The 17,265-nt window shown below is 35.7% G+C and overlaps 1 protein-coding gene across 8 annotated transcripts in view; it reads left to right on the forward strand.

Moving 5' to 3' along the window:
* LOC150075038 (uncharacterized) overlaps positions 1–17,265 on the forward strand; it is a 595,491-nt gene that overhangs the window by 542,458 nt on the left and 35,768 nt on the right. The window contains exon 6 of one of the 8 annotated variants that reach the window (XR_016547877.1): positions 13,155–13,199. The exons of 4 other annotated variants lie outside the window; for them this stretch is intronic. Coding sequence is in view for 3 of the 4 variants with exons in the window: in XM_090388652.1 (XP_090244778.1) it covers positions 13,155–13,462 (308 nt within the window). In the remaining variant the exon portion in view is untranslated. Of the gene's footprint in view, positions 1–4,436; positions 4,655–5,963; positions 6,404–13,154; positions 13,506–17,265 lie in introns of those variants that run through there. 3 more of the 8 variants (XM_090388652.1, XM_090388653.1, XM_090388665.1) reach the window with 3 other exon arrangements.

The following is a 17,265-nucleotide window of genomic DNA, read 5'->3' on the forward strand; positions in this document are numbered from 1 at the left end:
CTCTATACAATGTAAATCTAAATTAATTTAAATGTAAATAATTCTAAACTATATGTGTGTATTACCGCAATAGTTATAAATGTATATTAATTACACAAATAATTTTCTTAGATTATTAAAAGAAAGTCTGGCCACAGTTTTGGTTAATCCCCTTGGGAAACAAATGAGATTTGTTTCCCAAGAGGATTTCTCATTTTGGTATTGTTTGCGCCGTTGTCGACGACCCTGAGATGGGGGGAACTCTTGGTGCCGTTAGACCCTAAACACACACAAACCCTGAAAACACCATAAAAAATTGCTGTTTGTTTTAGACATGTTGATATTTATATGAACGATGCCCATTTAAATGCTAGTCAAGTAGGTGTTATAGCAACTGTTGTAACTATAAACACAGTTATTGAGTGATATATAAAAAAATTGCGTATTATTTTTTAACGTGCTTCATACACACTCTATTCACTCTCACTTTATTCCTCACATAAAAGATATGTCATTGTGTATGAGAGCTTTACTCGAGTTTGGTGTCGAATTATCTCTGGCACGTCTACAGTGTGTCTGCGTCCAAAAAAAAAGTCTGAAAAGCACTGGTATAAAACGAGCAAAGGAGCATAACGAAAAACCGATGTGTACAATAGAAAGCGTCATTTCCTTGCATAATAACGTAGTTGATTTCTGAAAGCTTTTGTTAAGCTTGTATCGCACATCATACTTTTAAACTCTGGGGGTGTGGGTATAATAGTCGCCAAAGTGCTCCGTATTTACTTGTGTTTGTGACTCTAATACAGGTATGCCATTAATAATTGAAACCTGAACGTAATAGAAAAGCAAGCGGTTCTCTTTTACTGTCACCAACTGGTTAAATGTAAGTTTGTTATTTGTCGAAAGATAGCGTATTGATCAATCTCATTCACGGAGATGTTAGTACTTTGATACTACGACCAGAACAAAGCAGATGAATGAAAATAAGTTGTTCGCCATCACTGGTGTCACTCCTTGGACAGCCTATTAACTAGAAGTATGTTACATACATGAAATTTCACATATTTTTGATCAGTAATAGGCTGATAAATAAAAACATTTTTATAGTCCGTTCTATGATGCATCCTTATTTGTACTACTTTCTAACCAGACACTGTATTATAAATATGTGATCTATCAAACTGCTCGAAATTAAGATACAAGATCTGAAATTACTTTAGTTCATTGGTTGAACAATTCCCGAATTTCACAGTTGCATAAATTTATGAGAGCTTTCTTAATTTCTTTCCTGTATGCCTTGTGTACTTATCCGGATTAATATTCTAGATAACTTCTGGACATACAGTATGTTTTTATCAATATATAAAAACATGTACGTCTTTATCCAGGGTTAGGGAAATGATATTAGGCACCCCTGTACAAAAATTGATATGTTGTAAGTACGAATAAAAATTCTCTATTGATAATAATTATAGATTATATTACGTATTCTTGTATAGTATCGTGAATTGCTTGTTTTCTTACATAGTATTGTGAATAGTTGATTCAGTTTTTTGCTAACTTCAGTCTTCCACTCTAAGGGGCGGGCTAGTTTTCCTAGTGATTAAACCGGCTCTGTCCTTATCTCACATCCGTGAATATTCTTAATTGGACATTTTTCTTTGTGACAGGCGTGTAACGGGTGGCTTTTTGCATCATTGATTTCAGCATGAACTCAGTAACATACGATTGGTTGTGGTCTTGTGTCTGTCTGTCACTAATGCTTATATTGCTGTACTCTCTCACAGAAACTGTTTGACCCATAATTTGTAGTGTAAAATAAACATTTCCAAAATACCATTATCAATATTCTGTAGTCTGATGAATAAACTATTGCTTAAAACCATAATTTATTATGGGAAAAAATGAAGACTGCAGAATGTATTTTAATTCCGTTAATTATATTTTTAAATCATATTTTAAAATAAACGTCATTCTATTAATATATTAGCATTTTTTATTTCATTACAAAGAATGTAATTATATACGATTATAATAGTAATAACAATGTTATGGTGTTCGAACCTCTTTACATCGTCAAAATAAAAACTGAATTTCGACATCTGTTTCGAAACTGATCGGGAGTTTTTAAAGGACCACACTAAAAATAAATAAACAAAGCCAAGTTTCTATTTTCTAAAATTACCTTTAACGATATGGAGATCATTTTTAGAGAAGTAGTTAACCCAGTAGCACATTAATCCAGTTGTTACTGGGTTAATGATATCCCAGTAACAACTGGATCAGAAAGGGATTAGCTGCCTTAAGACCAGGGATGGATAAGCTACCTTCTGGATCCGTTCTATTGATCCTTTTGATTCCTTTTCCTATTTCTTATTCTCTTTTGTGTTTAAAATGTAACATTTCTAATTAATTTTTTATTTCTGTAAATATAAAAATAAAAGGCATAAAAAGTTTTTAAAAATATTAATTATTAATAAAAATTAATGTTTAATTATATATAAAATTTACAAAATTGAAACACAGTAATAAAGCTATAAAAATACATGTGTTAATTTTTAAATAGGATGTTTATTTTATTCTAATTAGTTATTTTTGCTTTTGATCCATTAAAAATGATTTCTCGATGGACCTTCTAAGCACTCTGTAGATGTTATCATCTCAACAGGAAGCAGAAGACAGTGTTCGACATTGGGATCGTTAAGTGAGACCAGAAACTCACTGTCTTAGTAAATAGGCCCGGCAAACCATTCAAAATCAACAGGTTAACTCGTGTCCGAGGCAACACACACTTGATCAGGGCCCAACTATGAGAATGAAAAGTAATTGATAGAAAATTCCCCCTTGGAGGCAAAACTCAATAATAAACAACCTTGAGAGTGGGGGGAGGCGTGTAAATTTGTACCTAGTCCGGTAAATTCACGGTTGGATCTTGTCCCTGATCAAACATTACAAGTAAAGTCAAACTTTATATATAGCTACTTCAGTCAGTTACTTGAAGCACAACTCATTATTAAATTGGCTATTCAAAGCGTGTACCACAGTGGTACCATTTTTGCAAGTATTTTTCATACTTCTTACAAGATTGTGAAACTTTCCCTTGCAGAATAGACCAGATCGTGTATCCTCTTTTCTTCGAGAATTTATTAGAATTCTGGATGGGACAGGTTAGCAAATTCAAGTACGAAAATAGTTAATTTTTAGGTTGAAATTTCACTGTTTGGTACGTATTGGATAAGTCATTGCAGAAGCGTACATTTTGGAAAAATGCTGCACAAAAGTGTGGTAATCCTGAAAGAAATCTCCGTGACCGAAGAAATTGTGCAACTGCTGAAGTGGATCGGGCTGACATAGTGTAAGTGAATATCTTATTGAAGTTCCCAGTATGGAGATCCCTGTACGGTTCTTTTTGGCACTAATGCTGGAAACAGATTTACCTCACTGAGAAATGTAATTTTGCTATTATTCGTACCAGTACGTGGCGAAACGTGCTCTCAGTGGCTAATGCATTCAAAACCTTTAGTTCTTGGAATACTGGATGCATTTATTTTATAATGATTCAGCCGGTTAACCCAAGCTTGTTCATGAATAAAAATAATCTATATTTGCTTTTCATGACATGTTCGCTAACTCTTTCTTTAGAAAGACACTTTTCGAATGAATGGACATAAATATCTAAAATTTTATGGTAGGTTAAAAACGTTATGAACAGTTATATGTGGAGTTCATTGCTATTCGCAATTCCGTCTTTCACTGGATATGCTAAAGAGTTTTCTGCTCATTCCATCATTATGAAAATTATTGTTAATTAAGTAAGTACATTTTTACAAATATTATCACCTTCCCACTTCAGTTATTCACTATACATCTTGTATAAATTGAATCCTGTTTTTCTTCTCAGTAAAAAGCGCATTCTAAGAAACGAACAAGAAATATTTTTATCAACATGTTTATCAACCCTTTTTTGTGACCCTCATTTATCATAATTTGTGATAATAATGCGATTCTAAATATACTTCTGCGCTGCTCAATAGACGTCTCTTTTGAACAAGGGAGTATTATTGTCTTCAGGGTCGGTCCTAGGTCAAATGGCACCCCTGGCGAGAAGCATTCTCGGGTGTCAATAACTCTGTCGCTCGCTCTTCATCCACATTTTGAATATGAACCGACAATACTTTCGATATGTCGTTTCGGTCATGCGCAGTTAAATTTTCCTTTGTGATGGCGGTATATGCACTAGAACCCCGACTCTTCGAGTAATCGCCGGGTCGCATGGACCTAAGACCGGCCCTGAATATCATTATCCTGTTCTCCTTTGAAACGTTGGGTTTTGTTTGTCCAAATGATAGTTATATGTTTAAAAAACGTTTATGATGCGTGGGAAAATGCTGTTAGCAGAATGCCATACTAAAATGAAGTAATGACGGGTCTCTCTTTTTTCCCCCTTTTCACTGCAGGCAGAGTGTATCGCTGTCCCGTGTGCCGAAAGATGTTTTCAAACGCGTCCAACATGAGGAGACACTGGAGATTTCAGCACAGTCATGGTACGAGCCAGTGCCATATTTGCTGGAAGGTGTGGCGGCGTCCTGACTATCTGAAGCTGCACATGAGAAAAGTACACGGAGTTTACCTGGATACAACACTCACCAAGGCCATCTGACAAGTCAAGCTACTTTCATGTTTGTGCGCATAAAAGCTTCTCCAATAAAAGTCCTGGTCAGTGACGAGCAGTCAGATTCTTTTGGACTCTGGCAAAATGTGCATACCATTAAAAAGTTTTGTTCTTTCAATCTTTACCCTGAATGTAAAGACATTTGCATATTCTTATCCTTATTAGATAATTTTTGTTTACTGCTGCATTGATAATCATTTTACACCACTTTAATTTCTATCCTGAATACAGATTTTTTAAAGTTTTGTGATAGATACCATGTTAATGTTCTGTTCATATCTCAATTTTAGCAGTGTTCGTTGGCTTTTTAATGCCTTTTTTTAATCTATTTATTCTCTGAACTATAATAGAAGTAGTTTAGATATATTACGCCCATATACTTTCAAAAAACACTACACACAAACACGAATCGATGTTTTCATAAATGAGTGCTTATTGCTGTGGTATGAATTTTCCCTTACACAGATAATAGATGCCTATTTTCTGATAACTATCGTGTTTTCTTTAACTGAATACGGGTAATGATGTACAATAATTTCATGCATAATTGTTATTTTATGTGTAATTTTACAGACGATTCCTATTTTAATTTTACTTGAAATGGTGGAAAATAAACAGTGGAAGACCAGTGCTCAATTATCTTCATCACAAGAAAAATGGAAAACAGTCATACATTCTTTGTGAACTAAGTAACAGGTTTTACTTGGATTGTTTTTCTTACAAAAAATGAATTTGTGAACAAGAAGTTTCAGTAGACCTTTTTAAAACAGTGTTTCCCAGTATGTAATCCGCGGACAGGTTCCAGTCCGCCATTTAAACTTCGCCGATCTCCAAAAATATCGATGGAATTTTATTAATCAGCGAACCCAAAAAAAGGGAAAAAAAAAAGTGAAATGTGGTTGTTAAGAAGAAAACCTGTGAATATATTGAAACTGAAAAAGTATTTTGCCCTCATGCAGTGCCCTCGGTAACTCCATTCCCCAAAGAGTTGCTGAGCAGCCCATGATTGTTTTTGTATAGACAAAATATTGTAATGTAAGTAGTATGATTGTAGTTGGGCTGAATTAAAATCTTTTTGACTTTTTTGTGGTTTGTATCGTTGTGCTTTCACCACTGTACACTCTGCTTTCACCTTCTTAACAATGGTACCATCCTTACTAAATAAAACGATCTTCCCCAAAACAAGTGGTCATCGCTGTTGTAGTGACAACATTCAACTTATTTTCACATATATTTTTAAACTTAGCAGTAATTAAAATTATCTGAAATTAGACAAGCAGATATATTCTATTTTTATCTAACCCTCACATAGGATCCATCGTATTTCCTGATCAGTACGCGACCTCACCAGTCGACAATGAGCAAGTAACTGCAGAAAGTATTCACCAGTGGGATTCAAAGAAGGATTTTCGCTGTGACGTGTGCAACAAGCCATTCTCCACGTCATTCACCATGAGGCGCCACCGTGTCATCCACAACCCGGATTTCCGGCAACACCAATGCTACATTTGTCATAGGCATTTCAACTGGAAAGACAACCTTCGCTCTCACATTCAGTGCGTGCACAGGATACGGGATGTGAATCCGTTCGACTGATCTTTTATAAATAACGCTTTGTGGATGGAAGTGCGCACACTGACGTGATGAATAAGTGAAGTTCGCTTAGCCGAAAATAAATTCACTCACCGAGCTGCCTTCTAATATTAATCACGCCAAATAAGCTTTGTTGGAAATACTTGACTAGTCTTGAACAGTAAACGTTAGGAGATCTTTTCAGGGACATAATCTGTATTTTAATTGATATAAAAATTGTAAATATTTTATCTTTAGATACATCATCCTTGCAAAGTAGATGACTCCTTTATATAAATGGCATAAATGTTTATGCCTTAGTGATGTATAAGTAATTATCTAGAATTAGAAGAAGCATTTGGTTAAATCAGAGCAGTTCGCATCGTGGTATGCATTTATTAGGAATGTACATAATGTATACAGTTAAATATAAGTTCATTTGATAATACGCAGAGTGAATGTTGATCATCACTCAAAGTTGCCGTCCAAAACTTTTCGTTCGTTTTGTATCCACATTGTTCCAATTTATTTTGCCAGTCATCTACATTTGGACAAAAATATTTCCTCTCCTTCCATCGCTTTCCATTTTACAAAAATTGGTACGGTTTTAAAACATTTTTATGAAATTAAATCAATGGTAAGTCGTTATTTTATGTATTAAGCATCGTTCTTCAGTCTGGGAAGATGTGCGAATTGATAATGTGCCGTATACACAGCTCCAGATGGTGCATCGTGGTGCTATTATAAGTTCTGTGAATTTCTGTAGTTAATTTGTTTGCAAATATGAAAAATAAATATATTTTTAAAACCTCGTAATTTGTTTTAGTGCTTGGCTGTAATTTTGTTACATCATTGAGGTTGTCTTAATAAACTTTTGACAAAATTTTGTTAAATGTATATTAAGCTAACCGACGTACAGAGCTGGCCCTAGGTGTATGCAACCGGTACAACTGCACCTGACCTCGCAAAATCGAATTTGTATTCACCAAAACTTGGTTATAGTTAAGAAAAGTTCCACGTTTATCAGTTGTAAAGAACGCAAAATCAAGTGATGAGTGTCTGGGATGGGAGAGGCGTACAGTTCATTTAGTCAATCTATATTGTGATTGATGTCATCTTTTATGCTTTGACTGCAGTAAAAAATCTATCCCGAAATCCCCCCTTTCCCCCCAAACATTGTTTATTTTTTGTTCACTACAGAATATAAATAATTTAATACTTTTTTTTTTATTTTGAATATTTTACAAAGTTATTTATTTAAATAAAAGTTAAAACTTGGCACTCTTGTGAATTGGTCGCCTTTTTCTCGAGAAGTATTCATATTAAGGTCTCGTCCGTGGCCATCGTAAAACATAAAAGTTACAAGCGTTTACAAAAATCATTCAAATAAAAACGTCAAACCGACATAAATTGCATATTATGCAAAAAGTGATGATCGAAGTCTGTTGGCGACACTAAATGTCCGCATGGTACCATTCGCTGTTAACAGTCAATCCAAGTCAATTCAAGATGGCGGCACACATTCAGTCATTCACCAAGGTAGAAATTCGATGATCTGTAATTCGATTTTTCAATGTAGGATGCACTACTATTGAAGAAATTAGCAAGGCGTGCAAAATTAGTGTCGATTCAGCTCATAGCGTTATGGATTAGTGTTGGTTCAGCTTCTAAAGTTAGCGAGGAGTAGCACTTTATAAAAGTGTGTGTGATCGTTGTATTCCTTGGCGTTTAAACACCAGAACTGAATGGATGGCGACTTATGCTTATTCCATATGAGCACGATGGAGACGCCTTCTTAGAACCTATAGTGACCAGAAATAAATCTTGGGTGTTATTACAAAGGTCGTTCAAATGAAAACTTCAAACCGAAATAAATTGCATATTATGCAAAAACTGATGATAACCTTGTGTTAGATTATTGATCGAAGTCTGTTTGGCAACACCGAGTGCCCACCCGGCACCATATTATTCCTCCGACATTTTCTTAGTACCAGCACGTGGTGTTAATTTCCATACCCAGTGTTTTTTGAAAACTCGCACTCAACCGTTCTGTCCATCCAACTGTAATTCCTAATATTTTAACTAGCAGAAAATCGCTTATTGTAAAATACTCTTTTTGAAATTGCAACACTTACGAGTATGTGCAGTTTTGGCCGTTCTAAATTGATTTTCATCTTTACTATTACTACTTATTCTTAATATAAACATTGTCTTCTTATAATCATTATAAATGCGATTAATGTGCCATTATTATAAATTGTTGTCTCATATCAGAGTACAGAGTAATAACTTTCAATTATAAGTCAGTTTTATCAAATTAATGGTCAAACAAGTAATATTTGGGTATAATCTATTTTTCCCATAGACCTTTTGGGTTTTTTTTTTTTTTTTTTTTGCGGTCCCCTCAGAATTACCTGATACTGTGAACGAAGGAGGGAGACTGGAGTATCTCATCCAAGTATGGTCCATTTATTTTTTTTGCTTAGCAGTCATAAAATTCTTAAAATATTTAGATATAATATGAAAAAAATCAAACTCATCAGAAGATGAATAGATTTATTTTAAAAATCAAGATTTTATAATCCGGTATAAAATTCTTGCACGTCCCCTTATATTTTTATGTAATTATGCGTTTATTTCGCAACTTCGCTCAACTATAAGACTTTAAAAAGAAGTGTTTAATATTTAAATATCAAAATAAAGACAGAAAAGTCAAATATTGGTAATAGAGCAATAACAGAATTTTGAATAGTCATGACTTAATCAAATAGATGGCTGAATCTGTTTGTTATCTTGTGGCATGGAGGTTATAAATAAAATAGACATCGCTATCTGTGCTGTCGGTGGGAAAGCAGAGATAAACGTGGAAAAGGGGGAGTTTTCAAAAAGGTTTGTGATCAGAATTTCGTCTAGAGTAAGAGGGAATTGAGTATTTTAGGAATATATATGTGAAATTCCTGCAAAAATCAGTGAGCAGTTCAGAACTGGGAGACGGAAAGTTTTGTAAACGAATAACGTTGAGGAAAGTTGGGCAGAAAATTTTTTTAAAACGAAGCAACTCTGACTTGAGTGTCGTCCAGAAGCCATTAGACACGGAAACTCACGGTTGGGAAAATAGTACCCGGCTGCTCAGCGCTGGTATTTCCGGTTCCCGATAGTCTGAAGAATCAGTGTTTTTTAACTCCTGGCATAAAAGAGGCCCAATTGCCCAGCTAGGATGGGCCACGTAAATTATAATTGTAAAACAGTTAGCAGAAACTGGAGACAATTTCCTTATAGTTCGTCCGGGATCAACAGGGCCAGCGCATTCCAATATGAGTAGCTGTTGCAGGTCATCCAAAGGAGACGCTGAGGAGCGCATATATCTTTTGTAAGGAAATAACGCATCGGAAAAATATAAGGAAACAAACGCAGCACCACCTTGCATTCCCATTTTATTTCGTCCCTTCGCTAAATATCAAAAGTCGGCTCCTATGCAGGTGAGTAATTTTTCAGTAATTTATGGCCAAATAATGCGTGAATTCAAAAATACCCAAAAGGTTAATTCTGCATAAAAATTCCCCGGATATAATACACAAAGCACAGCGTGCATCTGCACCAAAGATGAGACAGGAGATATTACCAGACATCTGTGGCATCTCCTTACTATATAATGACTCTGTGCTGTGTATGTGTGTTTCTATCCATGAGCTTAGGCCGCTTATGAATGAATGCATACAACACTTATAGAATCACAAGTTGCTTTACACTTTAGGGCTCCACAATTTGCCACCATGTCCAGTAATTTCAGCTACATAAACCAGTTATCACCACTTCTTTTTTAATTGTGAACACACTGTATTATGGTATTTTTAGAATCTTTATTATTAATACAGTTTAAAAATCACACATTTCTCTCTCGCTTCTTCAGTGACTATAATCTTGCTACTGCCAAAAGAAGAAGAAAACCTAGCGACAGTGTAACAGCAAGATTACAAACATTAAAGAAGCAAAAGCGTCCATGAAACGTGTGATTTGTAAACGCTTACGATAAAGTGTAAACCAGGGCATTAGTTCTGAAGTGTAGTCCGTGGACCACTAGAGGTTCACGAGGATTCTCCAGGTGGCCTGTAGACTGGTTGCAAATGTAAGATACTCAGCGCTACAATCTGGCGACTTCGACTGTAGCCAGTAGGAGCAATGAGAAAGGTGATCCGAGACTGAAACAATTTGAGAAACACTAATCTACGGGGTGGGAAGAGGGGAGGAAAACATTCAAAGAGCATCCCGCGAACTCCACCCCAGCCACGGAAGCTGATTTTGAAGGTGCAGCTTTCCTTCCTGGGTGGAGTTCACGTTCCTCGCCCACTTGCAAGGTCAGAGTTCGAACAGATAACGGGAAAAACGTTTCAAGTAGGGCGGAATCCTACAGATGCGTAGGTTTTGAGTGAGTGTGTTCCCATACGTCAAACAGATAAACTGCCCTAAGAATCCACATAAAATTACAAGCGCGATGCACTGGTATGTGTGTAATGTTCGTCTAAGTCGCCCACACCACCCGTTCGATGCATTTAAGTAACTGAAATCAGAAATTTGAAATTGTCAACTTTCTTCCAGAAGGTTTGCAGGTTACAAAAATGATATCTCCTAAAATCAGATGTGAAAACGACTCTGATGGGTAGCAAGGTCGAACCCCTGAACATTGCTGACTGCGTAGAAATGTTAACACACCTGCACATTAATAGTAGTTTGAAGCAACTGTGTGTTGGCATATTTCACAGTTTTATGTTTCTTTATAGGGTTAAATAACTTAAATTCAGAATCACTCTTCTCAAAAAAAAAAAAAAAAAACATTTTTATAGAATTTTACTGGACATTGGAGAACTGTGGGAAGACCTTTGATGATTGATGTAATTCCAAATTAATCAAGCTTTAGATTAATAATACTCCTATATAAATGTTATAAGTTCAAGACCAAGGTAATATAGTGTTAATAATACTTCTGGCAATACTCACGACAGCGTGGGCTGCCAAGATTTACCAGGCTAAAGCTTAATAAAAATTATTAGTGTACAGGTACTAGCCAAGAATGTTTCAGATTTTTGTTTTTATGCGTTGACTGTGACGAATACCTCCTGAAGTTGCAAGCTGCAGTGCAAGCAAACGTGTTATGTTAGAAAGCAGAGGCTTCAAGTCATGTGTAGTTCGCGAGCTACTTGTCTCACAGAGCTATTTCGAGTGTCTCCCAGAATCATCTCAAGCATTTCCTGATTTCTAAGGGATTTCTGTAAAGTTGTATTGTTCTTCTAAACGGGTAGATAAAAACGTGTTATAGTTTTCGGTAGAAAGGAGTGGAGGTTTCAGCTCAGGAAAGTGTGTATAAAATCGTCCTTTAAGGTGCTCCTTCTGCTGCGGGAATTGGTGGAAGTCTCCAAATACCAGTTACCAAAATATGGTGGTTGTTCGATCAAATCAGCATGCTGCATTTGAGTTTGTGCCACTGTGTACACTTGTGGGTGGATACATTGTCTGTTCATCTGCACTAGAAAAGAACTGTTTAGCGTTCTTCAATATGTACAATGGATGTTTTCCTGTTCCTTATTGAGCTTCTACTGAAGTTAAGACGAGCATGATAGGACACGAAATTGATATTTCGGATCATCCCAAAGATGAACTTTGGCTAAGCCCAACGACGCCAAGCGTTTCTTGTGAGTTTACGGTCGGTGAATTCGTGTGCCTCCCATCTCCGCACTGTGCATTAGCTGATGGCGCAGCCTTGTTGAGAGGGCCTGGAAACAAAAGAACATGAAGAGCGGGGATTTCTGCTGTGTTCCATAAGAAGTGCACCGTTCTCTTTTGTATTCCATTGTGATGCAATGCTTTAACTGCAACTGGCGATTTTCTTGCATCTCCTTGTGATGCAATGAATCTCGTGTAGTATTTTCTTTACGTTGTCTTGCTGCAACCATCGTAGTGAACATCCTATAGTGATGTGGACTGGTTCACTCATTCTTTTCTTCATGTAGCTACACATGATCTACAAGAACTACTCGTGATGTAAAGGTTCAAGCTGGACTGTTCTTTCCTTCTTCTGTATGGTACCGACTATTGACCTCAAAGCATCCCCTTGTGATGCAATGAATTAATGCAACTAGTGGACTTAGCAGGAATGTACATATCAGAACATGAAACTTCTCTATTTATTTTTGGGTATTATCAGTACTCAGATAGCAGATCCCTGGTCCGGCACCACGTGCTAGGGATTTTAACTAACTAGTGGCAATATGTATTATATTATGCATAATTACATAAATTATTTGTACGGTATTTTATATAGATGGCGGGGTTGCCAGGAAAGCTGGCTGGCACCACCAAGTTTAATAAATAAAAAAATGTTCCTCTGCTTACATCCTTCACACAAATGGAGGTACAGAAAAAAGATGGTTTTTTCAGATCTGTATTAACTGCACATAAAATTTAAAGCTTCGTGCCCTCACTCTTCCTTGTAGTTTACATCATACACAAGCACTGCTTAAGTAAAGTATCGATCTGGTCATCGCTACTTAATTCTCGGTGATCAACTGATATTGGTGTTTTAAATGGCTCTTTTAGCATCGTTGCAGCTCCGAATCTGTGGTGCGTCTTTGTACACAGCCACATGCGTATAGGTAGGTTAAGCTATCCAAATACAGTACTCGGGTACCAATGTCTGACCACAGTAGTGGTCACAAGGAGACATCGATTCTATCTTATTGGACGATCGCCATTTACTATCGAAAATACAGCAGGTATTGGCTAATCGCATTCAGTATTTATTTTCCGGATATATGTTTCGTTTCGTTTATGTGTTTAAGTTTATATTTCTGTATTATGATTTCACTCTATTGTGTGTAAGAATTAACGGACAGTGTGGCTAACAGTTTTCTTATTCGCACTCTTTTACCTCCCCCAGCTGAACCTCTGATACTCGGAAGGGCGGGCGCTTGGCACTGCTTGGTCTGCAAAATGGGCTTCACTTCGAAATGTGCCGCCAAGCGGCATATTCAGTTACATTTTCCGCAGCGGGAGAGATACGTGTGTGGCATCTGCTCCAAGTTTATCAGTCGAAAGGATCATCTCCGCCGGCACATGAGACTACGTCATATGCCACGTGACCAGCTTCACTCCTGTACGCTGTGTGCGAAACCCTTCGTCTCCAAGGACTATCTCGATCGTCACATGAGGACACATCACCCCGAAGAGCTACGATCAGGAAATTAAAGTGGTTGTACTTTAATCAGAAATCCAGTTAGTATCTGAAACCATTTCGCGGTCCACCAATTTATAAATTGGTTGAGAAAGTGAATATGGTCTGTTGATTTTGTATGAGCTTATCAGAATCTGCTTCAAGAATTGTTGAAATTTTGGAAATATTTACCTTTACACTGTTTATTATATTCTGTCTAAATGCTAGTTTTATAGAAATACGGAAATATGTAACATATATTGTATATATATATGTACACGAGTTTAATAAGAGTTATACAAACACATAAGATGATAATTTTGGTCTTAATTATGTAATATGCTTTAACTGATATACGCAAACAGTTATTATATTTACAAGCAAACGAACAGTTGTTAAGAAGGGTAACTTTGGTTAACCTGAAAAGACTTTCCACAATTCAGGAGCCAACAAAAATTAGGAGTCTGATTTGCACTTAAAATTCAACATTATTTCCATTGTTTCTTGTGTTTGCGGAAATTATAATCCGCGTTATATTACAATTTTTTTGCTTCGAGTTTTCTGCTCGTGCTGTACCACGTGTTAATTTTCTTCATTTATTGTGTTCGTTAAATATTAAAACGTTGCTACTGCCTATTTCCGAGTGTTATGGGGCATTTCGGATCTAAAATATTACTTATGCCTTTTGTAACACTCAACCATTTGTAAAGATTCAAATAAACATCTGTTGTCCTTTTTACTGGATTTGTTTTCTTTTCGATTGTCCGTGATGAAATACGCACTACATAATTTTTCTAACAACGATAATTTTGTTAGCATGTTGTTACTTATACATACAATATTTTAAAACAGCAACACTAAGGAAATTATTGAATAGTTAATAGTGATGATGTCCCAGATACAGACTCGCTGTGGTACTTGATGGATGGATGTATCGATCAACTTATTTTTTAAGAATATATACGAAATATATACCCTAAAATCTGTGCTTTATGCAGATGACTGATTTAAATAGATCAGACTTTTTTTTAGTAGGTAAGGTAAGTAAAGCAGAAGAATCAAACCATGGCGTTGATCTTTCAGGTTGTAGAACTATCACTAAAAATTTCAATTGTAGCTTCTGATGCCATCCCACTACCCAAATAGCTGTTTGTCAGGTTGTTACTGTCTGTTCAGAGGTTAGCTTCATGAGAGCAGCATCCAACAGCCATGACGATTTAAATTGCAAGTTGAGAATGCCTTCTTGTGATGGAAATTTACAATTAAAAAGAAAATATTTTTCTTATAATTAAAAAAATAAGATGGAATTATTAAAAAAAAATCTATATATAATAAATCCCGGCGTTGAATAATATTCAGCAGTGATTGCTCATTCATTATAACAGGCTGAGTATTGCAACCCGAAAGATCATTGCCATAATGTAAGGGCTTCGTTTTTTATTTATTTTTTTTTTAAATCGTTATCCTAGTGAGCTGCATAATATTTATTTTTATTAGGATTGTTTAAACCTCATTTTTGCAGATAATCCAAGAGAAAAAAAAATAAATAATAAAAACGAAGCCCTGGCAGTCTGTCCGTCCCTTCTATGTACATACAGTACATAAGACACAAGCAGCATTTATATTCAGAGCCAGGACCCAACTCTGAGAGGGAGAAGGAAGCAGTTTTTCAGGATACTAACAGAGATGATTTAGCAATAAATCTTTCCCCTCGAAAGTAAAACCTAGCAATAAAGTCTTCGAGGTTCACCGCAAGGGATTTCGTACCTTGGTTGGATTCTGTTACGAAAGGCAAGATGGAATGGATGCACTTCACAATTGTGTACGCCGAACTTTTAATTACATTCTTTATCAACACACAGTTTTATTTAAAAGTCAGTAAATACAGAGGAATATTCGATTGGAAAGTATAATTGCATACAGTTCAATGAGAGAAACACTGAGCTTACAAATGATGCTGTCTCGGCCTTCAAGGGTCGATGACTTCTGATGTAAACTATTAACACAATAAGCCACGGGCTTTAAACTGTCCTCTTCCATTACTCCATAAAAAAAAAAAAAAAAAGAATATATATATATATATACATATATATCACGATATTGGCCTCGAATTTTGCAACCAAAAAGATAAATCACACATCGTTCGAAGAGTCTCAACAGGAATCGAGTTTATATTATTAAATGGAATTTAACCGATTCATTTTTAAATACGAAATTAAGTAATTGGTGAGTCTGCGCGTTTATTAGGATATGTACAGTACACAATATATTTTTAGAAAACGTTTCCTATGGGCTTTGATTACTTCGAGTATACGTGATAAAATCCAGACATCGGCTTCCCTTCCTAGCTATTCTTTTATTCTTTTTGAGAGAAAAACTGAACGCAGCGATATAAATTTAAAAAAAAAAAAAAGGAAGGCTCCTGGAGAGGAATTTACTGATTGAACAAACTGACCAATGAATGTTAAACTGCAATCTTATTTTTGATCTTTTTAACCAACCTCCATGGTATTCTGCGATCCAATTCAATTTGTATCACAAAGAACCAATCCAGCATACATCTGGGTAAAGTAAAATGACACTTTTGCACTTGTAGAATAGTATGAACTCTTAACGTTCATAACACTCATTCTGAAATATCTTTGAATGCATGGACTTTTCAAAAACATTTATTAACAAATTAAATGATTATGAGGTAGATTAAGAGCTCCATCAAAATAGGTTTAACCGAAAATGTCTATCAGAGGTTTTATAGAGAAATGCACTCCAGCGAAAAATGTCACTAATAAATGTATCTAAACTTGAATTCAAGTGGTATTGAAATTCTTATTTTAAAATAACTGTTTTCTTTTGATTGATTAACAATAATTACTCAATGATATTTGACAATACGTGCTGGTTTTGGAGTTAGTATTTTAATTATAAGTGTACTCTTCTCTTTTTTTAAATTCATAACTTTAAATCATAAACTCGTATACAAAAAGGACGAGGTCATAATAATCCTCCTCCCTCTCTCTCTCTCCAAGGATGACACGTATTATAAAGTAGTCCTAGAAAAATGCATCATCTGATCATTGTAAGACCGTATAAGTCTCTTTTCATCCGTTGAAGTAGATATTAGGCTTTCTTTACTTTTATTTATTTCAAAATAGTATTTGGTTTTAACACTGATTTTCATGTAGCATATAACCAGCGTTTTCATTCATTAGTCTGTACCTGTATTGCGTGAATGCGATATATTTTCCCAATAAACTGACACATTGAATTTTAATAAAGTTTTATTACTTGGGATTTTTTCCAAATATGTCTACAGGCCCGGTACTAAACGATGTTTATTTTCAGTCGACACAGACTTGACGTTGGACATGCAGGTGAGCCTCGAAGTTGCTGAAACTAGTGCCGTGATTCCGGAGGAGCAACAACCAGTGTGTGGGTACTGTAAACGCACGTTCTACAATAGGAGCAGTTTGCGTAGGCATATGGAGCTACACTTCTTGCCAAACCGGAAACGGTATCAGTGCGACATCTGCTTTAAAAAGTACTCCAGAAAGTATTACGTGAAGGAACACAAACTGACAGTTCACTGCGTCGAAGACTGTTGACATTTGGAGAGTTTATTTATTTTAATAACTTTATATAACGTGAACATTTGTATTGACCAGTTTTCTTACAAATGACAGTTGTGATAATCAGAACACAGTGTACTGTATTGTACTTCCGCCTAATGAACTGGAATAAAGATATATACTTTGTGTATTGTAGTGCTGTTTGAGTTTGAATGTCGAAGAGGTATTTGATCCTCCTCTAATCATTGTTAGAAACATAAATGGTAATCCCA

This window comes from Mastigoproctus giganteus, chromosome 14, assembly GCF_048544385.1.
Source record: "Mastigoproctus giganteus isolate SK-2022 chromosome 14, ASM4854438v1, whole genome shotgun sequence".
Lineage (NCBI taxonomy): Eukaryota > Metazoa > Arthropoda > Arachnida > Uropygi > Thelyphonidae > Mastigoproctus > Mastigoproctus giganteus.